The sequence below is a fragment of the Phalacrocorax aristotelis genome, chromosome 6 (genome assembly GCF_949628215.1).
Source record: "Phalacrocorax aristotelis chromosome 6, bGulAri2.1, whole genome shotgun sequence".
Lineage (NCBI taxonomy): Eukaryota > Metazoa > Chordata > Aves > Suliformes > Phalacrocoracidae > Phalacrocorax > Phalacrocorax aristotelis.
The window spans coordinates 32,044,945-32,060,963 of NC_134281.1; the positions used below are offsets into that span (position 1 = coordinate 32,044,945).

The following is a 16,019-nucleotide window of genomic DNA, read 5'->3' on the forward strand; positions in this document are numbered from 1 at the left end:
GAAGGGAGATGCTCATCAGTGGTTTTTCATGCACCCTTAGAAGTTAAGGTCTCTAGTAAATCAGTGCTTCAGAAGTTGCCTTTTCCTAATAAAAGGAGAAGAAAAATATGATTAGACTAAAAATGGTGCAACTTTGTCACAACTGGCTGTGATAGAGAAGATAACCTGTATAAAGTTGTCTGAAGAAAAGGGAGCATAGAAGTTTCAACTTAGATATTTGATCCCCTGAATTCTTAAATGTCAGTCTTGCTGCCTAACAGTAAGAGAGACAAAACTGGTCAGTCTTAATGCTTAGCAATGTTACCCTGTTTTGTTGCTTTAGTGAAAACTCTCTGGGTGTTCTGTAATTTTGGTGGTACATGAATGTTTTCATCCAAACAGTGGTAGCAGCGGAAAGGTAAATTTTGTCCTTCTTGCACCCATATCACTGAGATAGCTTCTGCGTTAATGCATGAAAACATCAGTAGTGATTGCTTAGCCACAAGCATGGAAAGGTCCGTTTCTTCCCTTAATACCACTAGATGAGCGAAAAAGTAAATCTTGTTGTACTTGTTGTGTATGCTAAGGGTGTAACTCTAGTTAAAATTGAGAAATGTTTCTGGGGCTCATGTGTAAAGTTTAGCTCAACCTTCTTGGCACTGTAAAATACGTGAAGTACCTGCCACTCCAGACATATGTGTGAAGATTGGTATGTTTACTTTGCTCCTCTGTGTTGCATCTGATAGAGAAGATAAACATTTTTCAAAGTCCCCTGGCATGAGGTGTTTGAATAGGTCAGGACAAGCCCCTGGTCTTGTCCAAGTTGGCTCCAACTGTTGGCAGATGGTACAGGAATATTTTCTTGATGCCTTGCTCTGTCCTGCTTTGGGATAAAAAGGAAAAAAAGTATTTTATGCAAATGTATCCAGAGTGTTAAACTATTTTCTGGTCTGTTTTTACTCTATCAGCAATTGAAACCAGCTTTCATGAAGGAAGTGGACAGTCACTTCACAGAGTTTGTGAACAGTTTGGTAGCAAAGTCAGTGCTCCTGGACTCCTCATCTTCAGCCTCCCTCTTCCCAGCTTCCTGCTCAGAGAAGGAACTACACAAAGCCAAGTAAGTCAGTTTTAAGCTGTCCCTATAACAAGGTTATGTTTCCTGGAAGCCTTGTTTCCTTTCTTGTCTCAAACATTCTCCTCTGCATTTGCAGGAGCTCGAGAGCCCCTCCAGAACATGGGAAGATCTTTACTGCCAGAAGGTCCCTCTTGGAGTGAGCAACTTAACTTCACATTTTCCATGAAATTGACTGCAAATACCCTTGATAGCAAACTTAACTAGCCTTTGCTTTGAGGTGTTCTCCCCACCACCACCTGTGGTCTTATGTTCAAACGCCAGGGGACTAATCTGTTTAAGCTTCTCTGATTCTTTTTAAAACATCTCTACTACAGCTTGCTGGCTTCCAAATGTAAACCTCAATTACAGTCTTCTAAGTACCCCTAAGGTAATGGCTAATTTTCCTCTGCCAGAGGATAAACCTAGGAAGTGTCTGTGTAGGCTGGCACCCAAATTGTGCATTAACTACAGTCTTTTGAATTGGGGCGGCAGTGATGTTGTCTTACCTTACTGTGAAACGCTTTGAAAGCTAACATACTAGACGTGTGAGGTGCTATACAAATGGCCTGATAGCATTTGAATTTCTCCCTTAGTGAGCTGTTTGAAGTGAGCCACATCAGGACGATCTACCACATGTTCATCGCTCTTCTTATTGTCTTCATCCTCAGCACACTTTTAGTAGATTTCATTGATGAAGGAAGGTAAGAATGCTTTGGAAAGATAGGGACCAGGGCTGGGAAATGCTTGTTTTCAAAGCACCAAAACTACGTGAAACTGCAGAATTGTGCAGAAAGAAGGTGGATTCCTTCCTTTGGAGGCTGTTGGAAAGGGGGTTTTAAACTTGACATACTTAAAATTTATGCTGGAATCCCTATTGAGGGGATACGGTCATTTCAAATCAGATAGCTAGATGTTAGGGAAAACCTAGAGATTGGTGTGTTCCATGAGAATTATGGCTGGCACAGTTCAGCCTGATGTGCTTAAGTTCATTACAACGCTGGCAAAAGGGAGGGGTCATCACTGAATGCAGACTGCTCCAGTTGAGTATATTTAATGAAACAGCAGCTTTCAGCTGCTTGTGTTGCTTGAAGGAGGACTGTGTTTAGAAAAACTTTAAATACTTCAGCAGTCCTTCCTGTGTTTAAAAATTACACTTTTGGAACACTATACTGGTGCTTAAATAAAAAGGTTTTCCTAGGGAAAAAAATCTCAAGTATATTGGCACAGCCTCTGTTAAGGACTGTGCTTTGCAGGTAGCTGGCTCTGATCAAGGTTGTGAAAGACAGCTTTCCTCACACTTGCTTGTTACTTTAAATAGTACCTTTTTGGCAAGCTGTATCCCATGTACACAAGTAGGATTACATGTTTATCTTGCTGATTATTCTATCATCAGTGTACAAAACTAGAGCTGTACCTTGATTATAATCATTGTCCCTCTTGTCTAGGTGTAAGAAAAGGCTCCTGCACTAGTGAATATTGTTTAGCTGTTCCTAACTTAATAGTGTGTGAATGCTGGGGGAGAATAGGTATTTACCTCTAAAATCAACTAATAGGGCTGGATTCTCTGATTACTTTAAAATAAAAAATATCATTTATATGTTCTCAGCTAGATCTGAGGATTTGGATCCAGTTTGCGATTGAGCCTCCACAAGAGAACAAATAAATCGTGTTAGTGTAGTCTGTACTTCCTTTCCTTTGACCTTGGTTTAGAAGAGCTGCTTATGCGTAGGAGTACGCTCTGGTGGCTTGGATAGCCAGTAAGATTGAACATCCTTTTGTTTATGTCCTTATGTCTTAAGCTTGATTAATGAAATAAAGTACCTGGTACATACCGTGTGGACATTTTGGGCCGACCATCTAATGACCCTAAGTCTTTTGCATGACTTCTAAACTAAGTCCATGTGGAATGCCTACAGTTTTCACAAAGCATAATTAAATTAGGTTTGTGTGCTACAAGTTAAAATACCTCACGCCTATAGAGTTGGGGAAAAAAGCCTCTTTAGGTCTTAAACTCCTGGGAAGAACTGATTCTCAACATAATAGTGATGATGTCTTGGGAGTGTTCACTGAAAGCCTTTTTGGTCCCTGTTTCAGCAGTGGATCATTTAGTCACGTGCTTGTTCTTAGCAGGGATGAGCTTGAGTGTACTCTTAAAGCACGTGCTGATCTTAAAGATGTGCTTAAGTCCTGTGGGATTTGAAGGTAAGCTGTGCCTGGCAGCACCGATGGCGTGAGTCCTTCATCTCTTACTTTCTGATGTGCTTGTGGATGTTGACTTAAATCTGCCACAGGCAGCCCTCTTTCTGAGCGGAAAATTGCCACAGTCACATCTAGACTGTCAAACAGTTGTGGTCTGGAAGCTTTGCATCTTGTAGCCTCTTAGTGGAGGGTACAGGAGGAAACAATAGACACTGAATGTTGTCTCTTTCCTTGTTCCTTCTAGGCTAGTCCTAGGATTTGATCTCTTGGTCTTTGTTTTTGGAAAGTTCCCAGTCGTCTTCTGTACCTGGCTGTGCATGTTCTGTGCCACAGTTACTATTCCATACAATCTTTTTGTCTGGTGGGCCCAAGGCTACTGCAGTTCCTCCCATAGAGTACTCCGCTCTCTTTTCTATGGGATTTTGTTCACACTTTTCCAAACAGCTGGGCTTGGATTTGGACCAACCTATGTTGCTGTATCGTATGCGCTGCCTCCGGCTTCCCGTTTTATTGTAATACTGGAACAGGTAGGTCCCTACCCAGTATCTTTGAATATGTCAAATGTTGTTTGCAAAATGGAAATAGTCCTTTTTCCTAAGGAGTCAACTGGTGCTTTTTATTCATTAAATTAAGCCAGGGCTGTGGATGGAGTTTGTCTTTGACTTGAAGACAGACTTATGTGCCGCAAGGCTAATGAGAAGAAGCAGATAGTAAACTTCATTTTTGACCTGGAAACCACTTTGGGGTTTTTTACCCTGTATTTAAGATTTTACTGTGGGTTTTTTTTCTGAACATACTTCAAGGCAGAAATTCTATTTATTTCTACTTGTCTTCTGGATGCTAAATGCTTAAAACCAATTTTAAAAACCTGTTGAGCCGTAGTTCAGAAGGAAGCTGTAACATTCTTTTTTAAAAAAAACAAAACAACACAAAAAAACCACCCCCACCAAGTACATAGTCAACAAGTGGTTCCTGTTTCCCTTTCTGTTCCCAAGAAGCAACTGTCTTTGGTATTCAGAACTTTACTGAAAGCTGAATTTTCTTTTTCAGGGGAAGGGGGGGAAGAGTGCAAGGGTGTGGAGGACTGGTCAGACCATATGTTCAAACAAGGATGGTCAGAGATGAGAGTGTAGGCTTAAGAATTAACTTTGGATTAGCCCTGCTGTTGGTCCTTCAGGGACTATCTATGTGTGGCACCACCCTATTCCAATGTAGTGGTAATTACAGTAGAACACAGCTAGCTTCAAGGAGTCGGTTTCAGGACTTTGAAGCATACTGGCCTATTGAAATGGATAGGGTGGAGAGTTATCGTTTTTGTTTGGTTTTGGGTTTTTTTTTTTCCTCAACTTTGCTGTTAATGTTAATTGGTTAGTGACGTACTGGTGTGATTTGGAGTCCTTGTGTATGCTGTGGTCCTGTGAGTGTAAATGAGACTTTCCAGAGTCATGATTGTTACTGCATGTCTCACCTTGCAGTGTTTTAAATTCCAGTCAGTTGAACAGGCTTGTGGGCGGAAGAAGCGGCCCTTTCCTTGTAAAAGGGGTAAATAGGAGAGAAACCAAGATCTGATGGTGTTGCCTTAAAATGCTTAATCCAACCTTTATTGGGAAGTTGAGAAAGTGACAATATTAAACTGATACACTCTCTGTCGTACAGGTTCGTCTTGTTATGAAGGCTCATTCATTTGTCCGGGAGAATGTCCCCAGAGTCCTGTCCTCTGTAAAGGACAAGTCCAGTGAGTAACTTGCCCTACTTTTTCTGATAGTAATGCATAACTGGCACTTGTTGTCCCTCCATTGTTTTGAGCTGCCCTTATGAATTGGAGAGGATTTGAGTAGGTGACTTTGGATGGGCAGGTGAAGAGGCTCTAGGCTGGCCTTCTGCATCATAATTTCAGCCTGAACCTTTTCATTTGGTAATAGGCAATGAGCTAGACTGTTGTTCAGGTCAAAGTCATCTCTGTGTCTGAAGTCTTGCTTCAACAGGATCCCTTATTTCTGCTTTTAGGAGGAAAAAGTGCGTACTGCATACCCTCAGTTCAGTGCTCTAGCTGAAATGACAGCAATTGTAGAAGCACAGAAGCTCTTTCAGCAGGGCATGCCAGAGCTGAACGTGAACCCACATGTTGATACAGGCCTTACAGCTTCACCTTCCCTAGGAGGAAAGAAAATGTGAGATCAAGGTGTTAGCACTGCACCACCTGTTAGTCACCCTCACTTGTTAACTATGTTTCAGGGGGGACACACAGGACAATTCCATCTGATAAGTCTAGTTTGTTTTATTCTCTGCAAATCCCATACCTTTAGTTCCAGACTGATATTTTTTTGAGGTTATAAGGGTTGTATGTTGTGAAAAACTACTGGGGAAACTGAACTTTCAGTAAGCAGGAAGATTGCAGAGTGTTCTTTTTTTTTTTTATCTCCTGTTCTTCCAGGCACAGTACCTATTCCCAGAATTTCTCAATACCTGTACTTCCTCTTTGCTCCCACCCTCATCTACAGAGACAACTATCCCAGGTAATGTGAGCAACACTAACAGAATATTAAAGTAGTCTAAAAACTGAAGCCAACGTTAAGCATCCCTGAATGTGTTCTATTAAATTTACAAGGTAGAGCTTTCATAAAGATGCGGTTAAGTCAGTAACCTGGCAAGAGCACGACTTGGTTGTGAAAACTCACTTTAATGTTAATGGTCTTTGACTTTACAGTTCTGGTTGTATTTCTTTGGGAAGTGTACTTGAAGTGAAACAAATGAAGGACTTGCTACTGAATATCTAGTGACATGCAATTCCCGCGGTTGGCTTGTGTGTGGTTTTGTGTGGTGCTAATAAGCAGCCCTGCCTCTCGGGTTTGAGGACGTAGGCTGAAGCCTTTAAAACTGGGAACTCCCAAATGTTTCTGTACTTTGCTGGGTTGCACTTTGACAGTGTCAAGTCAGCAATGACTATCGGGCAGACCTTCACCGCCTACGTAATTGCATAATGCTGCCCTCCAGATACTTTTCCATTTATGGAATTGCCTTAGTTGTCCTGCTGTAGTTAAAGTGAGGAACCAGCAATTTGGGCAGACATCAGTTGGATGTCAGGACATTAGGAACTCTGGAATTCAAAAATGTTGTTTTCTTGGTTTTTTTTCAGAGTATAGGTCAGTAAAGTCTGTAACGGAAGGGAGGTTATTGCTGCTCTGAGGTCCTATTCAGATATGATATCATGTGTTCTTTTTCCTAGGAATCCCACGATAAGATGGGGCTATGTAGCTACCAAGTTTGCACAGGTGAGTAAGTGTAGCTTTCTGAAGAATGCACTTTCAGATATCATTTAAACTGTGTTGCAAACAGTTCTCCCTTTGGCATTAAATCACTGTTTACTTGGTGTGGGCTTACCAGAAAAGAATACTTTCTCATACTTAAAAAAAAAAAGCAGTGATGTTGCTGTGATAATGGTTGTGTCAAAGAAGGAAAAAAAAAAAAAATCTTAAAGAAGCCTTAAGGCTTCATCCACACAAAAAGAAAAAAAAAGCTGCATGGTGTGTGGGGAGCACAGTATCTGTGCTCTGGCCAACTTTCTTTACACTGATGCCATATTGTAATGCACTGGCACAGCTACCTCTCTGCAGATATTCAGACCAATTTTGAAATAATGAGGTCTGGAGTACAAAACTTCAGTGCTTATTTCAGCTCAAGGTTGACCTGATCTTCACATTTGTCTGGACATAAGCTTCAATTGCTTCTTGTGGATGTGATTCCAAGTAATGGCTTTGCATGATTGAAACTTTTACTGTCACACAATGCATTTGTGTTTTAAAAAGCAAAACAAACAAAAACAAAAAAAAGAAAATAAAAACGAAGCATGAAATGAGGCCTTTGGGTCCTTATTCTTTGATGAAAGAGAATGACAAAGCACCCATCTGCCTTACAGTAGTCGAAGTATTTAAAGCAGTGACTTGCATTTTGACCTGAACTTCCAGAACATGGGTTCATGAGCCAGAGAAGACCTGACATGACTTGGCCTGTAAATACCTCCTTTGAGACAAAAGAAAAGTGAGCTTTAATATTAGGTTTAACTCCAGTAAGTATTTTTCAATTGTTTCTGCACTTGTCTTAGAGCTAGATCACAGGGTACTTTCACCACTTGCTTTGGTATTGACACATTCTTGTCGTAACTTAAGAGTTAGTAGGACTTGGAGAAACTTACAGCTGCTGTAGTAGAAAAGACAAGCTGATTTTGCTCCTGGCTGTCAGTGTGCTACGGAGATGGCTGTGGTTTACTTTTTGCCTGGACCCTTAGGGATGTTTATTAGCAGCAATGTAAAAATAAATGATTTTGACTTGTGTTGGCAGCTGCTGTTCCTCTTGTAAGGCTGTCAAGTGGTAATGTGTTAGTTATGCATTTCTGTTATGGAGTGAGACTTTTTTTGTTGTTCCAGGTGCTCGGTTCACTTTTCTATGCCTACTACATCTTTGTGAGACTCTGCATTCCACTGTTTCGCAACAGTAGTCAAGAAACGTTCAATCTTCGAGGGCTGGTCCTCTGCATCTTCAATTCCATTCTGCCAGGTAAGACCCAGATTCTTGAGTGACTATATCTTTATGGAAGGTGCCGAAGGGAGGGGTAGTGCTTCATGTGAGATGCATTTGTGATAGGCAAAGGTCAGCAAAGGAAGTCTTGTGGGCAGGCTGCAGCATTATGGCATTAAACTTCAGAGTCAGCAGCACAAAATAGAAGCTTGGATTTGAGTTTAACTGTCTTCAAAGTCAAGTTCTAGGCTCTGTGGCAACCTTGTTGTTGCCCTCTGGAGTAAGCATGACCTGGTGTAGCGAGAAGCTGAAATGCTTCTACTTTTTTGTATAGGTAGCCTAAAGCTCAACTGTGTCAGTGCCTATAAGAACGGTCTTGATTGCATTACGTGCTCTTGCTTATAGCTGAGAGAAAACACTGCAAAAACTAGTCAAATTTCCCTTGTTTCTAGGTGTACTGATTCTCTTCCTGGTTTTCTTTGCGTTCCTTCACTGTTGGCTTAACGCATTTGCTGAGATGCTGCGCTTTGCAGATAGGATGTTCTACAAGGTAAGAAGCAGGAGTTAGAGTTTATAAAGCAAGTTTTATAAAGCTTCTAAAATTCATTTTCCTAATGAAAAGGAAAGGAGGAAACTGAAGACTCTTTACCAAAGAAAGCATCCACAGGGTTTAGGGCTTAGGTTTGTTGCTGTGCTGTAGAACAGATCTGATTTCTACTTGGCAATCTGAATTGTTTAAGGTAATATACCGGGTGCAAAAACAGAACCAGCCACCAGACCTACCCAATAGCTCTGTTATCATTCTTTTTATTCTTTTATTAGCTCAGCCACTGCAGTCTGGGATAAAAGCAGACTTTGATATACAGAATAGAATGTTGAAAGTGCAGTGGAATGCATTATTTCATGGTGCAACTTGTTATATTAGCTTGGTCTTGTTCTGATCAATGTTTTTCAACTTAATATCCAACAGACCTGCAGAATGTTTTATGCTTAATTAGATTTATACTCTTTCAACTGTGCTTTCAGGACTGGTGGAACTCCACTTCCTATGCAAACTACTACCGAACCTGGAATGTGGTAGTACATGACTGGCTGTATTACTATGCCTACAGGGACTTCCTTTGGGTGAGTAACAAGCAGATGTATACTTTTTGTTAATTAAACATTTAACCACCAACCAAGACAGTACATTTGTCAAGATGCAGCATCACTGTTCACTGAGAAGCAAAAAAAGTCTCGTCTCAGCTGTTGTGGGTAGCCACTGTGCTTTTTAGGATTTATTGCTCATTTCCAAGTCCTTAATGCATGCAAAATGTAGGTCTGAGACATAAGAGTGTAAGGTTTGACTCAACAGTCTGAACTCAATGTTGCACTATTTTGATAAGCTATGGTAGATATTTCATGAGTGGGCTCAGCCTGAGTACTTATGCAGGAGACCAGAAACATGCCTGAATAAAACCACCTAAAATCCAAGGTACTCTGTAAAGCACTTAGCATTTCATGTATGCCTCTTGGCCAGAGGGGGCCCTTTGTAGCTCGGGTTTAAAAAAAACAAAACAAACAAAAAAAAACCAAACCACCACCAACCCCAAAACAATGTTGAAACAGCCAAACTAAAACCACAGTAGAATAGCTTATAATATTTGGTATTCTTCTCTCTTCCAGTTTTTTGGTAAGAAGTTCAAAGCAGCAGCTATGCTATCTGTCTTCACAGTATCAGCTGCTGTGCATGAATATGTTCTGAGCGTCTGCTTTGGCTACTTCTATCCCGTTCTCTTTTTCCTGTTCACAGGCTTTGGAAGTAAGTTCCCAGAAGAGACTATGAGAGTGGGGGTTGTGGGTTTTGTGGCTTTTTTTAAAACCACCATGCTTTGCCCTTCTGATAATGATGCTAGTTATTCTATAGGCGCTAACACAGAGAACTGTTTCTTGTCCAAGTGCTGGAATTGTGGGTCCAAACTTTGAACGGATTTATGCAGTTAAGTAGATAGATATACACACACTGGGTCTGCAAACTCGGGACTTAGATGAGCAAGGTATTGATGGAGAGGAAGAGAGCTATATATGATATACTGCTCTTCATGTGACACTGTACATACTTTAAAGCACTGCCTCCTCTTTGCCAAGCCTTAGTCAAATTGACATTTGTCAGCAGGTTGGAAGTCTTCCTCTTTAAAGTCATATGGTAAGAAAAGTGTTACTTTGCTACTGCAGTGAGGAAGAAATCCCATTTAGAAGTTAGAGCTCTTGCATTTCATTTTGGGTTTTGAGTTAGAATGAGTTAGAGGGCTCTAATAAACTCTAGGCCACCTCTGCCAGCATGTCTTACTCACCAGCCTAACGTGAACAATATTGATCCCCAGAGGCATACAGCTGGGCCAGCTTGTTGGCAAACTTATTGGAAGTAAAAGCCAGAATCAGATGGCTTTGTATTTGCTCTACTACCAAGCATATGGATATATGCTCTATATGCAAAGCAAGTGCCAAGCATTTTGTTCAGTTTTGGGCCCCTCAGTACAAGAAGGACATTGAGGTGCAGGAGTGTGTCCAGAGAAGGGCAATGAAGCTGGTGAAGGGTCTGGTGAACAAGTCTGATGAGGTGTGGCTGAGGGAACTGGGTTTGTTCAGTCCGGAGAAGAGGAGGCTGAGGGGAGGAGACCTTATCGCTCTCTACAACTACCTGAAAGGGGGTTGTAGCAAGGTGGGTGTTGGTATCTTCTCCCAAGTAACAAGTGATAGGACAAGAGGAAATGGCCTCAAGTTGCATCAGGGGAGGTTTAGATTGGGTATTAGGAAAGAAGATCCTTTCTGAAAGAGGGGTCAGTCATCGGAACAGGCTGCCCAGAGAGGTGGTGGAGTCACCAATCCCTGGAGGTGTTCAGAAAACATGTAGATGTGGCACTTGAGGGCATGGTTTAGGAGGCATGGGGGTGTTGGGTTGACGGTTGGACTTGATGATCCTAGAGGTCTTTTCCAACCTTAACGATTCTATGATACATAATCAGATTTTCTTGCACTGTACTGACCTCACGGAGCAGGCTTTTTGCTCCAGAGATTAAGTGAAAAGAGGGAAGGATCCAGTGAAATCAGTTGGTCTTTGATTCTTTAACCCCAAATTTGTTTCTGAATGATGCTTCTTGTTTTACCTTTTTCCAGTGGTCTTCAACTTCATCCTTAATGACCGTCGGAAAGGGCCCATCTGGAATGTGATCATGTGGACATCCCTCTTTCTGGGCCAAGGTGTCATCATTTGCCTCTATAGCCAGGAGTGGTATGCCCGCCAGTACTGCCCCATGGAAAATGTGAGTGACTGACCTTTCCTGTGGGATAACTGACCATGTGAGTGGCCTGTCCTTTCCTGCTGTGGGGACAGGGCATGTGTTAATTGGTATGAGCCTTTCTGGCAGTGTGCTGTTCATTAGGAGTTATTTAGTCTCAAACTGTAGAGAATCTAGGAAAGCTTTTTCTAACAAAAGTGCTTTCTTTAGTGCTCTTCCTATGCTGATTGTATTTCACTACTTGAAACTGAGGGTGTTTTTCCTACATATCTGAGGGTGTAAGCCACTACTTGAGAGTACGGTAGGCCATTCAGGCTGTGTGAATGGAACTGCAGCACTTGGCTAATGAGGTCAGGAAACTGTTCTAGGAGGCCCACAAAAAACGGGCCTATTGTGCCTTCTCCAGGCTAGAGTGGCTGGGAGTATTGGTTGCCTATAAACGGTCAGCTCAGGGTTTTGTTGGTGCTGCTTTCTCTTCTACATAAAACTTCTTGCTGTGCCAGTTGGCTTCAGCTTTAACCTCAGGAAAACTCTGTTTTAAATTTTATTCTCCTCAGTTAAGAGTTTGCCATCATAAATTACTGGCTTCTTGATACGATAGGCTACTAGACACAGCATTTAGCTCATGTGTCAGAACTAGGGTTAAGGCAGATGGCAGGCAAACAGCTTGTGACTAGCTACGCTTCCACACACTGTTTAGTAAGGATAAAAATAGGGTTGCAGGATGTGAAAATGCAGTTTGATCTTTCCTGTTCAGGAATTTTGATTTCAGCAGACCACACCACAGCTTGTGCTGTTGACCTGTGACTAACTTGCTGCCTCTGTGTTTTGCAGCCCACGTTCCTGGACTACTTAAAACCACGCTCATGGTCATGTCATATGAAGATATAAGAAGCGTATACTCTGGCCATGTCATCATGGCAGAAGATCAGAGTTGTCCTCCAAGTATTTGGACCAATGACCTAACTCACTATGGACTTTTTCTAAGGGAAGTTGTGCCTCCTGATTATTGGGGAGAAACTAATTTTTTTAAACATTACTGAGGCAAACCAGTTGACCTGGATTGCCACAGGCCTCATAGGGAGCATCTACCATGTGCTGTCCTACTTTGAGCCATTTCCATGCCAGCAAAACTTTGAGCTGAAGGTGGAGTCTATGGGAATCCTACTCAGCCAGGGATTCCCCCAAGCTGCTGCTCTTCTGGACAATAGATAGTCTAGTTAGATTTGCTAGTAGCCCATTGTTGGTGTCTGTCCATCTTCCTTAACCATCCCTTTGCAATCTTTTTTCTCCCTTTTGGTAATGGAATGTCTACAAAACTTCTGTTCTTTGTGATCCTGTCTGCTACTATGACAAGGACAAGTGGCAGAGCAACGGGAATATTTGCCTTCTTGCTCTGAAAAGTAGCCAGAGTATTCCTGGATGGCTTTGAACTGCATTCTATGTATTTTGGCTGCCTAGTTTTTTTTTTTTTTAATGGGCAGAGGGAGAGGGGATTGTCAGTTTACTTGCGGTTGCATTGGAGAATCAGGTTCAGAAGCAGGACACAGTATGTGGGGTCTTTTTACACTGAAAATTTGTTTTCTCTGTATTCATTAAGTTCCCAGCTGACTTACAGCATTTTTGTTCTCTGAAGGCACTTGCAACTTCAGAATAGTTTGTTTCTTGTAGCTCTTCCTTTCTCTTGCTCCAGATAATCAATTTTTAACACAATGAACTTGGAAAAGAGTTTCTGCTTTAATTTGGCAGGTGCTTTAAGGTATGCAAATTGTTAAGGCTTTCTTTAGTGCAAAAGATGTGAAATAGTATGACCCAACTGTTAGAAAATGCAATCAACCTCACAAGTACCCAGCACATTCTCATCTGAAATGGCTACGTCCAGTTCAACATGCCAGCACATCTTTGTGCCTCTTGCTGATGTGTATTGTAGCAGCTTCTAATGCCATTGGTGGGAAATGAGGGGTGACACTGTGGCTGGAGCCAGAGCTGCTTTTTTATATGCCTGTGTCAGCCCTGATGTCAGTGGGGCCTTCAGGTGAAGATCAGTTTCCTGAGGATTGCCCTCCCCATCCTCCCTCTCCAGGAAGCCCTCCCATACACACTGCTAAAGGGAGAAGCGCAATGTGAATTTGGTCTTCCAATATCTATTAATTAGGCTTAGTCCCTTCAGTTTCCTTGTTCTGTCAGATGTGAAGCACGAAAGGGAACTTACGTTGTATCTGGGTAGGTGTATCTCCAGTTTTACTGGAACTGCAGCTGCCATTATTGAAGAGGGAGGGTAGCCTGGTGGAGGTACCTAACTTCAGTCACAGAGATTTTTGTTACTCAAATGTTCTTTACTGGCACTTTTTGGTACCAGCTTTTTCCTCCCTGACCCACAGCCTAGGCGTTTGATACCAGCCAGCAGTATTGGGACTGTTGATGGACTTGTTTCCCAATCCGCTTAAGACTATCTTTTCGGCTCCTGTTTTTACTAACCTGAGTCAAAAGTAATTCCATGAAAGCTAGGCAATAGTTAAACTCTTCCAGGTTTTCAGCCTTCTGTAAGAAGGAATCCCACTCTTCAAAAAGGACATTGTGTCAGGTCAAATTTGCCAAATACAGTGTTTGTGTATGTGGCTCTCCTGAAAATATCCCCTGCTAGAACTTGTTTGTTGAAACAGTTGGGTTAATTTCAGAGGAAGGGGTTCATGTGTATACTCAAACTTGACAGTATTAGTGTATAAAATCCTGACAATGCAATGGGTTACTTTATCCTCTTTCAGTTTGACTGATCCTAAATCTTTCACCATACGTTTTTATGGGAGGAAGGGACAGAAGTGCTGGAGCAACTAAGCTTCTGTTTTAAAAAAAGAAACAAAAAAAACCCCACCCTTTGGCCAAACACTTTTGTCACCTCCTTAGTGTAGGATGAAATTCAGTCCAATACTTCTCAGCTGTGGTGCTCAAAACACTTACGTACAGACATAAACTGCACCCGGATCGGGCGTGAGGTATTAGGGACTTGATTTCTTATCTTGATGCCTGTGTCTGGTCTTGCTTGTCTCAGTGTGCTCAAAAGGAGATGAAATATGACACTTCGTGCCATGTTTTGGTGTTTCGCTCACATCTGGCACTGTCATATTCCTCATAAAGGCTCTCAGCAGTTACTGTGCCGGTGTCCTCGGTGTTTGAAGCCTGAGGGCTTGAGCATCTGGCAAGCAAAGGGCAACCAGAAAGGGACACTCAGCTGTCAGAACTAGTCTTAGTTTTTGACAGGTTGAGGTTTTTAGCCTTGTCAGGGCATTAACAACTGGGATTACTTTGTTTCATGGGGTTCTTTTGTTTTGTTTTGTTTTGTTTTTTTTTTAAAAAATTGCTTTTGAATGTGAGCTTATTCTCATTTTTCTCAAGAGTACTGGAAGGGAAATATGAACTCTTTTGCACGTTGCTTGTTTAACTAAAGTCAGTTATATCATGTTTGTCTGAGTTTTCTTAGGCTGTGAGTGCCAGAGCTAGCAATATGGCATTCTGGTCAATAATGAGGATGCTATGATTGACAACCTGCCCTTTACAAGTTCTTAGTAATAGTATATACTGTTTTCTGTGGTCTTTTCCAACCTGAGAGCTGTGCAGCTTGCTTCCACGCGAACTCCCTCAGCTTCGAGGAAAGCCTCCAGCTTTTGAGTGGCGGCCAGTACAGCTGCAGTTCTTTGCTCAATAACATCACAAAAATCAGTATTAATATGGTGAAACGTGTCCCCGTTTTCGTGCAGATAACAGTTTGTTCTCAGGAAGACTGAAGCTGTGCTGAGTTTTCATGCCTAGTACGTCCTTTCTGTTGGGGTATTTAGCTTCCAGCCTTCAGAGGTGAAGCAGTCCTGCATCTGAGCTGCAACTGTATGCTGTCCTGTGACGACAGTCTGAGGGAGGCACCTGCTACACACTGCGGTGGGAGGAGGGGAAATCCTGATGTGTTCTTCTAATGTGAATTGGCATGGTTGATGTGAATCAGTCCACCCGCTAAAGGAAAACTGAACTGTTTGAGCTCCCACCTTCTGAATGTAGCTGGGCTGGAAGGATGGTGATCTGGCCCGAGCTGTGAGCAAGCCCCTGCGCTCTGTGGCATCAGGGGAATGAACTGGCTCCCACAGTGCCTCCAAGCCAGCTGAGTGCAGCCTCGTCTCTTCTCCCTGTGCCTGCAACCAGGGCCAAGAAGCCATTGCTGCCCTTTCACCTGTGGCAGGAGCAGAATGGCCCAACATCCGCCGCACGCTGCTGCGTGCTCAGGCCCTGGCACCAGCCGTCCCATGTATGCAACCTGTACCATGTTCTGTCACACAGAAGAGCCGTTTATAATCTACTGGATTACAGCAGTTGAAATATATTTTGCTATTAGGGGAAGAAAAAAAAAATTGCCTTGGCCTGTTTCTTCTCTGAGTCTCCTGATTTGGGTTGAGGGGGGAGAGGGTGTTGCAGGAGCGCAAAGGGGAGTGGGGCTGGGTAAGGTATGTGGGGCTGCCCTCCTGGGACAGCAGCTGCTGTGGGGAGGTGATGTGGGTCAGAGCCTTGGGCAAGGGAGGGAGGGCACGCACCTTCTAGAATGCAGGGAGAGCGCTGTGTTTCTGTGGCGATGGAGCCAGGGCAGAGCTGCCTGGCAGGTAACGCTTTGCAGGTTTGGGGGTGCCCTGGGGTAGAGGGGAGCTGGCCTGCCTTGGGGGCGGCAAGCCGTGGGTGCCGCCTAGCCTCAGGCTGCCTGTGCCCAGGCTGGGAAGTGGAAAATGTTTTGCGCTTTATCAGACGTTGGGTGTGGATGGGATAGGGTGCTGGCAGCCAAATGCTGAGCCAGCTAAGAAGAACCATTGGAGGGTTTATAAGTGGTGTATCTGCCATCACATCTCTGCTAGGGGAAAGGATGTCCCTGGAAGTGCTGGGGAGGCACACGGGAAAGGAGT

General features: G+C 42.8%; 1 protein-coding gene across 7 annotated transcripts in view; it reads left to right on the top strand.

The window, feature by feature from the left end:
* The window catches only part of SOAT1 (sterol O-acyltransferase 1), a 34,042-nt gene extending 18,550 nt beyond the window's left edge, over nucleotides 1-15,492 (top strand). For all 7 annotated transcript variants that reach the window (XM_075096884.1, XM_075096883.1, XM_075096885.1 and 4 more), the window contains exons 4-16: nucleotides 948-1,096; nucleotides 1,191-1,250; nucleotides 1,687-1,794; nucleotides 3,537-3,819; nucleotides 4,949-5,027; nucleotides 5,727-5,808; nucleotides 6,519-6,564; nucleotides 7,717-7,846; nucleotides 8,260-8,357; nucleotides 8,834-8,932; nucleotides 9,473-9,608; nucleotides 10,964-11,109; nucleotides 11,920-15,492. In XM_075096884.1, the coding sequence (XP_074952985.1) occupies nucleotides 948-1,096; nucleotides 1,191-1,250; nucleotides 1,687-1,794; nucleotides 3,537-3,819; nucleotides 4,949-5,027; nucleotides 5,727-5,808; nucleotides 6,519-6,564; nucleotides 7,717-7,846; nucleotides 8,260-8,357; nucleotides 8,834-8,932; nucleotides 9,473-9,608; nucleotides 10,964-11,109; nucleotides 11,920-11,976 (1,473 nt within the window). In that variant the 3' untranslated portion in view covers nucleotides 11,977-15,492. The remainder of the gene's footprint in view (nucleotides 1-947; nucleotides 1,097-1,190; nucleotides 1,251-1,686; nucleotides 1,795-3,536; nucleotides 3,820-4,948; nucleotides 5,028-5,726; nucleotides 5,809-6,518; nucleotides 6,565-7,716; nucleotides 7,847-8,259; nucleotides 8,358-8,833; nucleotides 8,933-9,472; nucleotides 9,609-10,963; nucleotides 11,110-11,919) is intronic.
* The last annotated feature ends 527 nt before the right edge of the window (nucleotides 15,493-16,019 follow it).